This window comes from Sceloporus undulatus, chromosome 7 (genome assembly GCF_019175285.1).
Source record: "Sceloporus undulatus isolate JIND9_A2432 ecotype Alabama chromosome 7, SceUnd_v1.1, whole genome shotgun sequence".
In the NCBI taxonomy this organism is placed as follows: Eukaryota; Metazoa; Chordata; class Lepidosauria; order Squamata; family Phrynosomatidae; genus Sceloporus; species Sceloporus undulatus.
Window position 1 is genome coordinate 23,833,558 of NC_056528.1, and position 16,118 is coordinate 23,849,675.

The 16,118-nt window shown below is 47.8% G+C and overlaps 1 protein-coding gene across 2 annotated transcripts; it reads left to right on the forward strand.

Moving 5' to 3' along the window:
• The first annotated feature begins 257 nt into the window (after positions 1-257).
• Positions 258-13,685, forward strand: RFX2 (regulatory factor X2). Of its 2 annotated transcripts, none has more exons than XM_042480522.1 (18): positions 258-929; positions 1,576-1,688; positions 2,300-2,389; positions 3,260-3,342; positions 4,025-4,313; positions 5,150-5,224; positions 5,867-6,048; positions 6,314-6,433; positions 7,253-7,368; positions 7,664-7,782; positions 7,909-8,006; positions 8,661-8,812; positions 9,164-9,261; positions 10,246-10,395; positions 10,909-11,117; positions 11,714-11,867; positions 12,652-12,694; positions 13,057-13,685. In XM_042480522.1, exons 1-18 carry the CDS (start codon positions 902-904, stop codon positions 13,167-13,169), a joined length of 2,232 nt encoding a protein of 743 aa, XP_042336456.1. In that variant the 5' UTR covers positions 258-901; the 3' UTR covers positions 13,170-13,685. The 2 variants fall into 2 exon arrangements, with proteins under 2 accessions (XP_042336456.1, XP_042336457.1); XM_042480523.1 differs by having other exon boundaries at positions 259-929; positions 4,025-4,133.
• Positions 13,686-16,118: the final 2,433 nt, after the last annotated feature.

Below are 16,118 nucleotides of genomic sequence, written 5' to 3' on the forward strand. Positions count from 1 at the left end.
ATCATGGGGTTTGTGAAGTCGAAGGCTTTCATGGCCGGCGTCTGTAGTTTTCTGTGGGTTTTCTGGCCACTTCCTGGAATGATTTATTCTTAATGTTTTGCCTGCTTCTGTGGCTGGTATCTTCAGAAGGTGTCATGGGGCTTCATTCGCCAGTTTTGCTCAGAGGGGTTTCTGAGGCTGAGAGAGTGTGACTTGTCCCAGACCACACAGTGGGTTTTCTTGGCCCAATAGGGATTTGAACCCTGGTCTCCAGAGCCATAGTTGGAGGCTCAAACCACTACACAACTCTCCCTTTTTTACTTTTCCAACAGCCATCCCAGAAACAGACCCCACCTTCCTCTTCCGCCACCCTTCTCCTTTTCTTCTTTCCCTGCTTCCATCGTGTTTTGTTGCGTGATTATTTCTTGAATCATTGGTCTTCTTCTTGCATGCTCTCTGCTTGGATACGGAGGCAGTGCAGGGTAAACAGAGACGGTTTCCAAGGGCTCCATCTGTCCTGAATGTCTGCCGCCGCCGCCGTTCGCGTTTGCTCCGCACCGAGGCTGCTGCTGACGCAAGAGGCGGCTTCTATTTGTGACCGGCGGCCGCTTTTTAAAGGTTTTGCTCCTTAATTGCCCTCCGGGAGAGAATTAAAAGGAAAAGAAAGGATGGTTTCCAACTGGACAACATTCCCCGCAATGTAAAGCTTCAGTCAACAAGAGCCGAGCTTGGGGGAAAAGTGACTTTTGCGAAGGGTGTTGGATCCTGGAACCCACCAGCTGCCTCCTCTCCAAATCCCAGCAGGAGATGGTCTTTTCAACCTCCTGGCTCCAAACCCATTTGTAGGTCACAACCAGCACTTTTGGACCGAGCTCAGAAGCAGATCGGAAGCCAGTGCGGCTGACACAAGTTCAGCAACGGAATGGTTTCTAAAGTACGCACCCAACAAGGTCAGGTTGCCACATTTTGCAAAGACCCTATAGCTTCTGAATACCCAGATTGCTAATCAGAGTGGATGCCTATGTTGCCAAGTGCTGGTTTTGGCCCACAAAGCCCTGTATGTCTCTAGGAAGGACCAAATGCCTCCTTAGGACCCTGCCTGAGTTTAGGATCTGTTGGGGAGACTTTTCCCTCTTTGGGGGGCCTTTTCTGGAGAGGTGAGACTGTCCCCTTCCCTCTTCCGTTTTCCATTTTGACAGGCGTTTGAGGACGGATGGTTTAGGTGTGATGGTCCTCATGCAATGTGCTCGATTTTCTATTTGTTGTTTGTGTTGTGCATGTATTTAATTACTTTTGTCGGTTTGTGTTATGTGGTTTTAAAATTTTGGATAGTTTGATCTCTTGTTAGCACCACTGTTACGTGCATTTCCCACTGTTTTTTAACTGAGTCTTGAACTGAGAAGAAGGACAGAAAAATAGATATTATAATAACAACAACAACACCTTCAAGGGCAGCCCCACACGGAGCACATTGCAGGAGTCTAGTCAGTTGGCATTTTAGAGAGGGACACTCTTCGAAAACCCACCTGTGATGGATAAAGGGATTAGCCTCCGCTGTTAATTAAAAACCGTGTCCCCCATTTTTGTTTTCCACAGAAGTGAGGATGCAGACCTCCGAAGGCGTCTCCGACCCGGCGGCCCCCGTGGCGCTACGGTCCTCGGCCTCGGTCCAGGCTCCCGTGGTTCAACCGGTGCCTGCGTCCCAACAGGTAAAGCCCTGGCCCAACCCAGACCGACTCCTTTTATAACCCAAATGACATTGGGGATGGGAAAGGTAAACTGCCTCCCTTCAGGAGACCCAAGAGCCACACTTTCCATGCTCCAGGCAAGTCTGCTCTCTGTCCCGCGGCCAAAAAACTCTCCGCTTGGTCCCATCCTAAAGGAAACCCATGGGATTTACCTACATGTTGACTCGTCGTTTAACAGTTGACCGAGTGGGTCAACTCCAGGAGGGATGTGCTGATAGGCCCCTGAAGTCCAGGTTGCAGCACTTGAACTCACTTCCTGACCTGCCAAGCTTCCCTTGTGTTGGACTATAACTCCCATCCTCCCTATGCCAAAGTTATGTACAATGAATGTTATGTTTTTAAAGCAATGGGGTGATTTTCAGGCTGTAAAGGATGTCTGTGTTTGTCAATATTGTATATATTTTTTAATTTTTCCAAAACTTTCTCATCGTTTTTTCCAAGGGAGAGGGGAATCCAGTGTTTTTTTCCTCCCAGTGCTTCAAAATTTCCACAACTTTTACGTCTCTCTCCCCATCTTCTGGTTGCAGAGTGTAAATATTATATATGTTTAATTTTCCTTTTCGCTGCCACAGAGAGTTTTGGTCCAGGCAACTGGTTCCACCCCGAAAGGTGTCCAAATGCAGCCGCTGGCCCTTCCCAGAATCCAACAGGTCCACCAACAGGTAACTGTTATTTTGTTCGAACTCAGGACTCAGCGTCCGAGTGAATCCAAAGGGAACGGGCATTTTCTTCTTCATGGTTGTTCATTTGTGCCTTTGGATGTATTGTGGAGCATGGGAAAGCCGCTGTTCCAAAGCATTGCTCTCAGTGGAAGCACACTGGTTTGTCCATTGGCAAATTGCTCCAGTAAAGCCATAAATTTGCTGCCATTTTGAAACAAACATCTTCTTCATTTGGACATGGAGAGTTGGGTGCATCTGGAAAGAGAGAGGTCCTCTGAGCATTTCAAGAGTGCCCTCTCCTTATCCAGTCCCAAACCTTCATAGAATCTCCATCCTGGAAGGGAAATGAATATTTTGTTACTGGTTTATTCACAAATTCTGTAGATATGAGTCACATACAGTTGCAGAAAGCTTATTTAATACATCAAACAAACAGAAACATTCCCTTACAACCAAAAATGTTTCTTGGAAACCAAATTATTATTACACTGTTGCTGCCGTTTCTTTGTATTTATGGTCTTTGTATCCTGCATTTTCCTCGCCTCCTGGAACTCAGGGCACTTTGCAGGAGTTAAAACCGGCACATTTGGCTGGAAAACTACAGAAAAAATTAAAACCATGATCAGACTATCAAGGAGAATTAAATAATTTTTTAAAAAGAAACATGCACATCCCGCAACAGAGCAAAAAAGTGCAAATGCAGAGCATGAAAACTAGCAAAATATTTTGAGTAATATGGGGGGGGGGGATGTTTTCTGAAGCAAAGGTGCAAAGTAGGCATGATTTAGGGATGGAGAGAGTGTGTCTTTTCCTCGTTGTCCTTTTTTTGGATATTGGTTGAACCTCAACCTGCGCCTTGTTCCTTTCCAGGTGCAGACGGTGCAGCACATCTACCCGGCGCAAGTCCAGTATGTGGAGGGAGGAGAAGCGGCCGTCTACACCAACGGGACGATGTAGGTTTGCATGCCTCTCTTCCCACCCACCAGGCTTCTTCTCCGGCTGCGTCTGCATTGCTGAAATAGTCCAGGTTGACACCACTTTAACTGGCATGGCTCCATGCTATGGAATTCTAGGAATTGTAGTTTTGCGGTGTAATGCACTGGACTATGACTCTGGTAATCAAGGTTTGATTCCCTGCTTGAGCATTAAAAACTCCACAAGTCACACTCTCTCAGCCTCAGAGGATGGCAATGGCAAACCCCCTCTGAAGAAACATGCCAAGAAAACCCTGTGATAGGTTTGCCTTCGGGTCGCCATAAGTCAAAAATGACTTGGAGCCACACAACAACAGAGATGTTTAGGCTCCTCTGTCAGAGAGCTTTAGTGCAACAACAAACCAGAACTCCTGGAATTCCATAGCATTGAGCCATGGCAGTTAAAACGGTGCCAATCTGGATTATTTCTGTAGAGTGGATGCAGCCTATTCCCCGAATAAGATAGTCGTCCTCAGAGACCCCCCTTGACTCAGTCCCAAAACCTCTCTGGTCTTGCTTCCCATTGACTAGAGCAGTCAGTGGCACCTTTCCCTGCTTGTTTTGCCCAGTATAGGGGCCAGTGTTACAGATGTCCTGACCCCAGAGTTGTAGGCCAGCTGCAACCCCATGTCTCATATCTTTCTCCTCTTCCTCCTGCCAGACGGGCCGCCTACTCCTACAACGCCGAAGCCCAGATCTATGCCCCAGGGGCTGGAGGTGCCACCTCCTACTTCGAGGCACAGGGAGGCGGAGGGGGCAGCTCTGCCCAGGTGAGCCCCGGGGCACCCTCCCCGCCGGCCCTGCCTCCCTCCCATGGCATGGTGGGCCTCACGGTGGACGTCGGGGGGAACCAGATCGTCCCCGGGCCAGGCGCTTATCTCCTCCACGGCCGGATGGAGAACGCCCGGCCCACACTCTCCTCGCATGCCTCACGATCCTCTCCAGCCACGGTAGGTGCCCCTGGATTGCAGGAACCGCAGTCAGGGAAAACACTTGCCTTTTGTTTAAATTGGGGTGGGGAGCTTTAAGCTTTGAGGATGCAACAGTGCTTCAGGCGGGTTGTTTCTTTTGTTGGTAAGTGGGCTTTAGAAATCAGCATTGAGGGGGAAGTTAGACTCATAGAGCCAGAAGAGACCCCAAGGGCCATCCAGTCCAACCCAATTCTGCTATGCAGGAACTCTCAGTCAAAGCATCCCCATTGACAGATGGCCATCCAGTCTCTGTTTAAAAACAGCCTCCAAAGAAGGAGACCTCATTGTCCTCCGAGGAAGCAGCATCTTCTACCATCGATTGGATCTTACCACCAGGGAGGTCTTCCTAATGTTTAGGTGGAATTTCCTGGAGTTTGTAGTTTTCTAGTAGTTTGAATGACATGATCCCATCTGATGGCTTACTCAGAGGCAAGGTCCACTGGAACTTTAGCAAATTTATCTTCCTTCCCTGTTGAAAACGTTATTTGCAAATCAAGGAGGGATGAAGAGTTGGCCCTTACAGTGGGAAGGTTTGCTTCGTGCTCTGTTTCTTTTGCTCTCATCTCTACCCTTCCTTTTTATTTTTGCAATGCCTTTCCACCCGGTCCCTCTTTTCTGTCACTTTTCTGCTTCCCTTTGCTGTGCCAAAGTTTAATTTTTGCCTGTTCCGGTGGGAAGAGCTTGAAGTGTGAGTCTGGGCTGGCTGGTTAACAACACCCGACGGGTGTCTCCCCTTTTAGCTTTTGCAGAGTATCTGATTTTTCTCTTCCCCCTCTCTCTCTCTCTCCTTCTCTCTGGCCTGCTGCCCTTCCCAGCTGGAAATGGCGATCGAAAACCTCCAAAAAAATGAAGGCATAACGTCTCACAAAAGCAGCTTGCTGAATAGCCATGTAAGTTCCTAACGTCCATTTGGTTGTAACGCCGCATGCCGCATGGTGCAGCTTGTCGGGAGTTTGGCTTTTTCTGGGCTTTCCGTCCCCTTCCAGAAATGCTTTCTTGGATCCATGCCTTTCACTTTGAATCCCATCACAGTCCCTCTGCTTCATTATGCTTTTCCTCCTCTTCTTCCTTTCTGCATTGACTTCATGCTCAGAGAAGGGTGGCTCCTGAGACGGAAATGGAGGGTCTGACAAATGTGTATCAGAGGCCCATCATCCCTCTCCACCTCACGAGAAGCCAGTTGCTAGATCTATGGATATCTATGGTTGAGATATTTTGCTATCTCTTCCACTAACATGACAGTTTCTCTGAACACCTTATTGGCATTCGGACTCTCTGAAACCATGCTACGGGAAGCTAGATCCTTCCTCCAGCTCCTAATGCAAGCATTGAAGGGACGAGAGTTGGAAAGACAGGGAAGGAGGTGCGGATGCTGAGAATCCTATTCCACAGAAGAATAACAGCACTGAGTTTGGGATGCCTCCTGCCTTCCCATAGTTTGATTCACCCTCCTTGAGTCTCTTTTCCCCATTCTTCCCACTGTTTCCTCCTCTCGTTCTAATTTTTCAGTTTTTTCCTCCCATTCTCACCAGCTTCAGTGGCTGCTGGACAATTACGAAACGGCCGAAGGGGTCAGCCTGCCTCGAAGCTCTCTCTACAGTCACTACCTCCGGCATTGCCAGGAGCACAAGCTGGACCCGGTCAACGCCGCCTCTTTTGGAAAGCTCATCCGCTCCGTCTTCATGGGGCTGAGGACGCGCCGCCTTGGTACCAGGTTTGTTGGGTGCCTTTGAACCTCCCTTTTCTTCAGCCACACTGTTCCCTTGCAACAGATGCATGGCTTTCATTGCAGAAGACCCCTGGGTTCTGTGCCTGTCGAGTGAACTTCCCATTGCCTGGAAGCCATTTTGTACACACTCCTCACTGCCATATTCTTTTGGAGAGGCTTTTCTTGTCCTTGGAGACTTCTTGTCCTTGGAGAGCAAGAATTTAACAATCTAGCCTGACAAGCAATGAAAAGAAAATCCTTTGCTTTCCAGGGGAAATTCCAAGTACCATTATTATGGCATCCGCCTGAAGCCAGACTCTCCTCTCAACCGCTTGCAGGAAGATGCTCAGTACATGGCAATGAGGCAGCAGCCTGTCCACCAGAAACAAAGGTTAGGTATCCCGCTGCTCAAAAATAGACCGGCTTATTAGTTCTCATGGAGATTTATCCATTTAAAACAAGCCCAGGAATGGAGCTCAGGGGGCTGTAGTGGGTTGTCTAGAAGTTGCATGGGGGGGGGAACATCCTAGATTGTGCAAAAAGAGAAAAAAAATGTTCAAATTTGTCTTTATTGGTCACAGTCATTCATCTGAGTTGGTGCTGTTTGGCCTGATTAATATTATGCCAAAAACCAGCCATCTTACACAAAAGATCTTGTGCCAAAATAGCAATCTTACACATACCAAAAAGCGCCTCATGGTTTTGTTGTCCAAGGTGCTGTTTTGCGTGAATATTTTTTTGGACAGGATTGGGAGGGGGTGGGGAAAACACCCATCTTGCAGAAAAAAAGACACATGTATCTATCCCCAAATCCTCATGCAAAAACCCACATGAGGGATTTTTACACATTTTACAAAGCATTAGTGATAAACAGGGAGAAACAGTGCAGAAATATTTTCTCCGCTAACAAGGAGAAAATTGTGGAAATAATTCATCTTCATTTGTAAGGATGCAATAGTCAGACATTAGCATCTACTCAGAGGTCCTTTGCTCTTTTGGGAGGGAGGGAAGGAGGTGAGGCATTTAAGTATCTGGGGGGCAGATGCACTCTGCTTGTGCTCAGAGGCAATTAGAACTCTTGAGACTCAGGAGAACTAGAATAGCACCAAGTTATTACACCTTCCTTCCCTCCTAATGCTTTTCAAGGGGACATGGTTTTCTTAAACTTAAAAGGAGCTGCATTTCAGAGGTGATGTTTTCCATTTTGTAGATTCAGGCCTTCCCAAAAGTTGGATGGCACAACAGAAGGGACTTCCAACAGTGGCCTCCAAACAACTCCAGAGCAGTCGGTGGCAGCTCAGAGCCAACATCACCAACAGTTCATAGGTGAGAATGTGTGAGAAATACCCCAGCCTAGGAGAGCCATTATCAATTCGTGTTAGCCTGGTGGAATTTGCTGTTTAGGGTCCAAAATCTATCCTTTGCTCCGAAGGGACACTGTAGTCATCTGCTAAAGGACTGGGAACCTGCAAAGGATCCATCCGGCACCCATAAGGCTTACCTTCTTGCAGCCGACGTCTGCCATCCTTTGTACCAAATGAAGTGTTGGAATTGCATCCAGTCTCTGCTTGGTGTCTCCCTGCATCCCAATCCCTCTCCTTTGCCCTCCCTCCATTTGCAGACGTCACCCGCGTTCTTCCCGAATTCCCGGCCCTCGACTCGGAAAACCTCCTGCTGCAGGACGGGATCGAGCCAAGCGACGTGAAAGCCCTGCAGATCCTCTACCAGCGGCACTGCGAGGTGAGTCGAGAGTTGGGCAGCCAGAAGCAGCCCAGAGGGGTACATGGGCTCACAGCCCCTGCAGTTGTCATCATCATTATTATTGTAGTGGTATGTCACTCACTAGGTCTCTCAATGTCTTCCTAGGCCAACGTGGACGTTGTCATGAGCCTGCAGTTCGCCTTCGTGGAAAAGCTCTGGCAGTCATTTTGGAATTCAGAGTCCCTCTCCAGCGATGCCTCCAGGTAAATGCACCAAACAAACCAACAAACACATGGCTTCTTGAAAGCAACACACAGCACTCCTCCTCTGTCCGACCCCCAGAAATCCTGACCACATTACATTTCTTCGGAAAAATCCAACCTCTGTAAAAATAGTGTTTTCTGTGCTGAATAGACTTGTCCCCTGCACAGAAAAAGGCTGCGTTGGGCACAAAAGAACCATGTGCAAATTTTGTGCAGATTAAGTCCCAAATTATGAATCCAACAACTGTGGAAGAAAGAAAATGGCTAAAAATGACTCTTTGCTGCCTTTGGGAATCTGTTGGTAAATAATTACATCCTTAATCTGTATTAGCTGTACTTTATTTGTTTAATTACGTTTTTATAAATGTATGGGTCCGTGTCTATGAAAGTCAGGATGTGAGTCAAAGGGATAATTGCTGAGTGCTGCTGGCAAGGAACCAGCTTCAGGAAACACAGCTCCATATCAGCAGTGGCTGGAGACTGGTGTGTCCATGGGGTGGTGGATCTGCTCTGGGTTTTAGTCCAAATTTTAAAGCTGCTGAGCCCCATCCCCACCCTCCAAAAATGACTACAGCACTTTGAACACCGTTTTGAAGTTGGGCCTTAAGTCAAAGGTGCCCCACTGATGTTGTTTTTGCCTCCCTCCCACTCCAGCGATGAGCCCTGCCAGGTGGTCATCCCGCGGCACAAGCTGATCGCCATGTGCAAGTATGACCCCATCATGGCCTGGATGCGGAGCTGCGACCACATCTTGTACCAGACGCTGGTGGAGGTCCTGATCCCAGATGTTCTCCGGCCCGTTCCTGGTGAGTTGGAAGGCAACAGAATATGGCCAAACCACCTTCCTCTCCTGCACCTTTGCCAAAAAGAAAACCTCTTGGCCTTTCCTTGTATGGCCCTGGCTGAGGACCAAGGAAGAAAGTGGAGAGATGAATTGAGACATTTTAAAAGTGGCTGAATGAGTTGGAAGACGGCGGATTAATCTGGACCAGCCATGCCAGATCAGGAGAGTTGGGAAGCATGTGAGAGGGTCCATCGAGAAGAGCTCTTTGGGTTTTTTCAAGGCTGGCTTTCATCGGAGGGTTTGGCTAATAGTTTTAAACCCTTACGCACACGTGCCCCTCTTCTTTTTCATCGGCCGGCTTCCTTCCTTGCAGGTACGCTGACGCAGGCCATCCGCAACTTCGCCAAGAGTTTGGAAGGCTGGCTGGTGAACGCCATGAGCGACTTCCCCCAGCAGATCATCCAGACGAAGGTAAGACACAGAAGCACAGTCTTAATTTTGAAAGAAACCATTCCTTCTGACTCCTCCATTTTCCATTGGAGAATGTGGAAGTGATGGGACCACAGATGTTGAGACACGAACCCTGGCTCTATTTTTAAAAACTGAAATATATATTTTTGAAGTCCAGGGTTGGATACATACCCTTGGAGAGAGCACACAAAGCTCTTTCCCTTTTAGCCTTTCCAGCTCCAAATACATTGGACTTTTACTTCCATCATCCTTAGTCATGCTTTCCCCACCCTTGAGCTATAGGAACATGGATCCAAAGGGATAGCCATGTTAGTCTGGGAAATCAGTATGCAAAGGGAAATTATGGCACCTTTGCGATTCACTGAAAGAAAGAAGTTGGCAGCATGAGGTTTCAGACTTAAACCTACTTCCTCAGAAGCATGTAGGAACATGGTTGTTATTATTAATTTTATTTAATAATGTTATTATTAATAATCTTATTAATTTCCTGGCTATTCCCCAGTTTGGGACTGAAGGCAACTAATGAAAATTATTAACAGATAACAATTAAAAAACACACAATATCCAAAAGTGGGGAAAAAACATCATTAACCTTTCAGCAAAAAGCAGTTAAAAGCATGGCCATTAAAAAGAAAAAACAATAAATATGCACAAATGTGCATCACATTTTTCAAGTCCTTTCCCACCTGAGTCTTCAGGCCGTCTAAAGGAAAAAGTCTTCATCTGCCTTTGGAAGGATAGCAAGGAAGGGGTCGGTCTCTAGGAGGGGGTCCCAGATTTTGGGAGCAATCGCATGGGGAAGGCCATGGTCCCACCAGAGGTAGCTGTGAGGATGGTGGGACAAAGAGAAGGATGCCCCAGAAGACCTCAAAATGGGCAAGCTCCAGTGGGGAATTACCACTCCTTCTGAGCAATAGGCAATCAGGGAACGGGGGGGGGGGGGGGAATGACACATTTTCCATTTTCTTTTCCTTCCTTTCTTAGGTGGGTGTGGTGGGTGCCTTTGCCCAGACCCTGCGCCGATACACCTCTCTCAACCACCTGGCTCAGGCGGCGCGGGCCGTCCTCCAGAACACCTCCCAGATCAACCAGATGCTGAGCGACCTCAACCGAGTGGACTTTGCCAATGTCCAGGTGAGTCTGGAGCAGTCACCTTGCCAAATCATCCTCATCCACAACAACAACAACAAACCAAAGCAAAATTGTGGCAACGCAAACCTCAGAATAGTAGAGCCAGGCAGGCAATTGTGAGAGGGTGGAGCATGGCACAGTGGTTCTAGTGTTGAACCACAGCTCTGGAGAACAGGGTTTGGTTCCCTGCTCACTATATAGCCACGCGCTCTCAGCCTCAAAGGATAACCATGGCAAACCTTTTCTAAAGAAACTTGCCAAGAAAACCCCATGCTAGGTTTTCCTTTGGGTTGCCATAAGTTGGAAACCACAGTAAGGCACACAACAACAATGAACAACAGAAAGGCATTTCCAAAGAGAAAGCAAGTGGGGGAAATGTTGGGGTGCCACCAAAGGAGGGTGTTATGGGGGTGGTCCAATGGGTCCAGTGTGGCCTCAGAGAGGTGTTTGGGAAAGAGAGAACAGCAGCCCTGTAATTTCTCTGTGTGTCTCCCTCCCTGCATCTCTCCTGGACAGGAGCAAGCCTCATGGGTCTGCCAGTGTGAGGAGGGCCTGGTGCAGAAGCTGGAGCAGGATTTCAAGCTGACCCTGCAGCAACAGAGCTCCCTGGACCAGTGGGCCAGCTGGCTGGACAACGTGGTCACCCAGGTCCTGAAGCAGCACGAAGGCGGGGAGGGCTTCCCAAAGGCTGCCCGGCAGTTCCTCCTGAAGTGGTCCTTCTACAGGTAACCCTCACCGCTCTCCCCTGCGATGGAGCCAGGTCATGTTCCAGGTCTCCCCGAGGGTCCTGAATGCTCACATATGTCTCCACTTTGTTGGTGGTAAATGGATAAAGCAGGTGGTAAGAAGCAGGGGATAGCATACACCCCTTTCTTCGAGGGCTACCCTAAAAAGCTAATTCTACCCAGACTATCCCCAGCTGGTGATCCAATCCCTCATGGCTGGCTAAATGGGGATCCCATTTATGTGGTGGCTCAGCAAAAGTCAGAGTCAACTTGAAGGCACATGGCAACATATATATTGATTGCCTTCAATGGGGCAGTCCCAGGGAAGTCCTGATCCTTCCTCGCCATTGACTCTGATCCCTTGACCAGTTTAACCTCTGAATCTGAATAAATACTAGTGCCCAAATTGTTAATTGTATTTATACCCTACTCTTTAGAAATGCTCTCAGAGCACCTTGCAAATTGTTAGACAATCCTAAGGGCTGCCCAAAGGCAACTACCTCCAGTTTCTTTTGAAACTTCCTTGTTGTTTTTACCATCAGTAAATTAAATCCTGCACCTCCCAATACGTTTTCCCTTTTCTCCTCTCCTGGCAGCTCCATGGTGATCCGCGACTTGACCCTCCGAAGCGCAGCCAGCTTTGGCTCCTTCCATCTCATCCGCCTCCTGTATGACGAATACATGTTCTACCTGGTGGAGCATCGCGTGGCCCAGGCCACAGGGGAGACCCCCATTGCCGTGATGGGAGAGGTGGGAAACGGGAAACCCCCCAGCCCAAGTTGGGGAGGGGACTCCTGGCCACTCCAGAGGGACGCTGGCACTCAGCTGGATGGCAGGGATGTCCCACCACACAGGGAGGGCGTTTCTGGGGATGTCTCCGAAGAGTAGACTCCATGGATTCGGTCACCTGGTTTCCTGCTTTTGGGGATCTTCCATAGGCCACATATCCTCCCCGCAAAACGAAACAGAACGTATTCATAAATCCACTTTTGGTTTTCTAAGACTTTTTGGGGGGCGCATCCCGACTGATTGAAAAGTCCCAGGTTTTGTTCCTGTTCTTCCATATTTTCTAATGGGCAAAGATAAACTATATCAGGAGCTGGCAAAAATATTCCTGGATAACCAAAATGTGTATGAATCTCCAAAATGAAACCAGAAATAACAGGAACAAAATCTGGGGCTTCCTGGTCTTTTGACCCCAATGCACCTTTTGGGTTTTTTCTCAAGTCCATAGTAGGTTACCAGGGAGAAAGTCTACCACACCCCAAACATATTTATTTAAAATCAAACTATATACCGAAAAACAAGAAAAGTTTGTTTAACTGTTTAAAAAAAAAACTGAAGTTGAAAGCAGGTCTTTAATGCACATTTTAAATATAGGAAAGTGTCTATAATTGTGGAAATATTGGGTACCTGGTGAATCCTGGGGTGAAAATGTGTCAAAATATCCCATGTGAAAATGATGTAAAATTATTTTTGTTCACAAGCAAGGGCAGGACAGTTGAAAATGGCTTGTTTTCTCATTTTTCTCCAGTTCAGTGACCTTGCGTCTTTGTCTCCCGCTCTCCTGGAAAAAGGTATTTTGCTCCTTTCTCACTTTTCCTCTTTCTTGGGGTTATGGGGAGGAATGGAGGAATGGTGGGGAGGGAGATCCCTCGATTGGGATTCGGTCGTCAAGGGCTCCCATGTCAGCAGATCTGTCTTGGATTTGTGTCTGAACTTTAAAAGGCACCCTCTCCCTCATTCCCACCAAAACAGTATGAGAAAGTCATGGGAAGAGAGGGAAAGAAAGGAGGATAAACCTGCTGAATTGATGGTTTTTCTTTGCGGGTCGAGGTACCATTCAGTGACAGATGGATGAAATCAAGGCTAAAAAATTATTGGGAGGCTGTGACCATTTGGGACTGACCAGTTAGTTCCTTTCTTCTCTTCTCCTTAGATGACATCAGCGAACAGGGGAGCGATGGGGAGGGCGATCTCCGCTGCGCTACCGGCGAGCCCCTTGTGAAGCGCGAACGCAGCGATCCAGGACCCTCATTGCAGGAGATCTAGGACCCTAGGAAGGTGCCTTTTTTTGCTCCGAAACCGGACAGAAATGATTTCCAAAGCTCATTCTGGCATCGCGAGTGGCTCCTTGCTTCCTCCTGGCGTTCCCTTGTCTTCGCAGAAAAGGCCGAAGAAGCTGCACTCGCTGGTGGATCAGGACGATGCTTGGTGGCCAATGCAAGGATGCCAATGGACTCTTGGTGCCATTCTTCTGCCTCGCTCTTTCACGCGAAGCCTTAACTGGTTGGCAGGACAGACCGCAGGACTGTTTGAAAAGGGGGCGAGGGGGGCAATAGCGGGGAGAGGGGCTTCCTGTCAGCCTCCCCCAAAACACCCTCCATCCCACCCAAATCAGGCCTTTTTTCCCCAGGATTCCCTGGACAACACCACTGTGATGGCATCCCCCTGCCTCCCCATAGACCTCTTGGTTCCTCTCAAGTTAATGCGCCTTTCTGTGGGGAGATGTGGGGAGGGGGGTGTATGGCCCCTTTCTCTGTCCCCCAATTTGCCAAATAAATCTACACTGTGTTCAAAGCCTGGCTGCCCCTTCCTTTTTTGCAATTTCCCCATTGGGGCCACATCTTTAGATGCAACACGATTGTCATTCACACCATTCGCGGAGCAGGTAGTTGGCCTCTGAGGTGGACAACCATTGACCTTTCCAATGCAGACTGCAACTCCCATCAGTCCCTGCAAGTGGTGGGGATGGTGGAAGCTGTAGTCCAATGCCATCAGCAGGGCTTAATGGGTATCTCTTATGCCATCAGCAGGGCTTAATGGGTATCTCCTATCAGGAAGAGAGGAATTATCCTCCTACTTTCTGCATCCGCTCCTTTGCTCCATAATGCCAAACAAAAGGCCAAAGTTGGTTTTAAAGCCTGGTGCAAAAGAGAGGAGGAAGGTCCCAGCCTCCTGCTTTTATTTCCATCGGTCAGGATGCAGAGAGCACCAGGAGCCAGCGGAGACAAGGGTGCCCCAGAACATGTGCAGAGTGCCTTTCCAGCTAAGGTCTCCATATCGAAGAGGAAACTACTCTGGTTTAATGGTGACAGCACTGGAAAAATCTGGGTTTGAATCCCCACTGAGCCAAGAAAGTTCACTGGTTTTTCTCTGGCTGCATCTGCACTGCAGAACTAGTCTAGTTTGACACCGCTTTAACTGCCATGGCTCCATGCTATGGAATCCTGGGATTTGTAGTTTTGGAAGGTGCTCAGATTTCTCTGCCAGAGAGCTCTGGTGTCGCAACAAACTACAAATCCCAAGATTCGTACGATGGAGCCAAAGTGATATCAAACTGCTTTATTTCTGCAGTGCCAATGCAGCCTCTGTCTCTTTCAGACTAGCCTACCTTGCAGGGCTGCTCTGAGGATAAAGGAAGAGAACCACAATCCCCCACTTGAGTTTATTGAAGGACGTGGCAGGAATAAATGAAGGCGTTTTCCTTTCTAATAACAATTTAGTCCCCTGCAAATGAAATTTCCCATTGCTCTCCGAATTTCTAGCCTTGCAGGGAGTAAAACCAGGGAGACGCGTTCACACCTTGAACCCTTCTCTGCAACATTCGCCTGTTTTTAAACCCTGTTTTTAAAATGCTTAAATTGAAGTTTTAAATCCCTGCAATGCTAGAAATCTGGAGGAGTGAAGGATAATGCCATTTTGCAGATTCTTCTTGGAGAGACAGTGCCTTCATTTTAGCCTCCTTTCTCCTTATAGTTACATTTCTGGATGGGAGATATATTTGTATGGATATATTTGCCGTTGCCTTTAATTCATGGCTTGGAAAGGGGGATTTTTACAGGTGTTGGTCATTTAACAGCAGAAGGAATAGGGAAAGCCATCATCTTTGTTCTCCAAGGAAAGGTAGGTCAGAAACTCTGGTCATAAAGCAACCAGGGATTGAGAGAGAGAGAAGGACAAAGGAATATTACTCAAATCCCTCTGGCTTCTTCTTTGCTGTCCTTTTGGCAGCAGATGGAGACTTTTCTGTTCCGGCAAGCTTTGACTGTTGACAAAACAGTGTTTGTAACCTTTATAGAGTTTAAATGGTTTTGATTCTGTTGTTAAATTGCTTGTGTTTTCATTGCCATTTTCTGCCTTTTGCAAGTCCTAGTCTGGGGAGAAGGCAGGGCATCCATGGATAGGGGGATCCCTCTGCCCCAAATTTGGAAGTCCTCTTCCAAACCCTTAGGCCCTGAGGGCTGCTTAATGTAATAATATATAATATAATGCCTCCTCTTAATATAACTCTCATTGGTTTTCCTCTTAAAGGCAATTTTGTTTTTACTTTGGAGTTTAGGGCATTTCCCAAACTTGCACCACTGTCTCCCTCTGCTGGACATTCTGTGGCATGGCAAGACCAGAAAAAAAGCTTCTGCCATAATGTTGGTTTTGCAGTCATTAATGGTTAGCAGAGTTTCTTTACAGCAGCCAATAAACACTCTCCATCTTTGCTGGAGGCCAACTTTAGTAAGGGAAAGTCTCTAGAGACTCTAAGAAAGGGATCCTATGCCCCTCCCTGATGTTAATGGGTTGCAACTCCCAGCACTCCTCAACTGTGGTTCTATGCTTGTCCAGTGGGCTGATGGGTATTGCAGTCCAACCACATCTGGAAAGGCTAAATGACTGCTATACCCAGTTCAGGCCTTAGCTTCCCTCCTTCTGTCCTGCTCCTAATTTTCTTGGGATTATTTTGGGACTACAACTCCCATGATTCTGGAAGAAATGGGACAGACAGAGGAAGTAACAGAGGTGAAACTGTTCCCTGCAGCAGCTTGAAACTTTCTAGTAACTGTGAGCCCTTCCCCAACAGACAGAAGGACAGTACACAGAGAGACCTTGCAGTATTTTTGGGACTCAGTGAAAGAAAGAAGTTGGCAGCAGGAGCTTTCCTAGACTTGGTCTGCTTCCTCAGATGCATTTCTCAGATGCCCCAAATTCCACATGCTGCCAATTTCT

What these genes read in the sequence shown, in the direction of transcription:
- RFX2 (XM_042480522.1), top strand. Translation starts at nt 902, where the DNA reads ATGGTTTCTAAAGTACGCACCCAACAAG. An exon ending in TAAAGTACGCACCCAACAAG is followed by an intron (nt 930 to 1,575) that starts GTCAGGTTGCCA and finishes TGTTTTCCACAG; the next exon opens with AAGTGAGGATGCAGACCTCC. An exon ending in TCCCGCTCTCCTGGAAAAAG is followed by an intron (nt 12,695 to 13,056) that starts GTATTTTGCTCC and finishes TCTTCTCCTTAG; the next exon opens with ATGACATCAGCGAACAGGGG.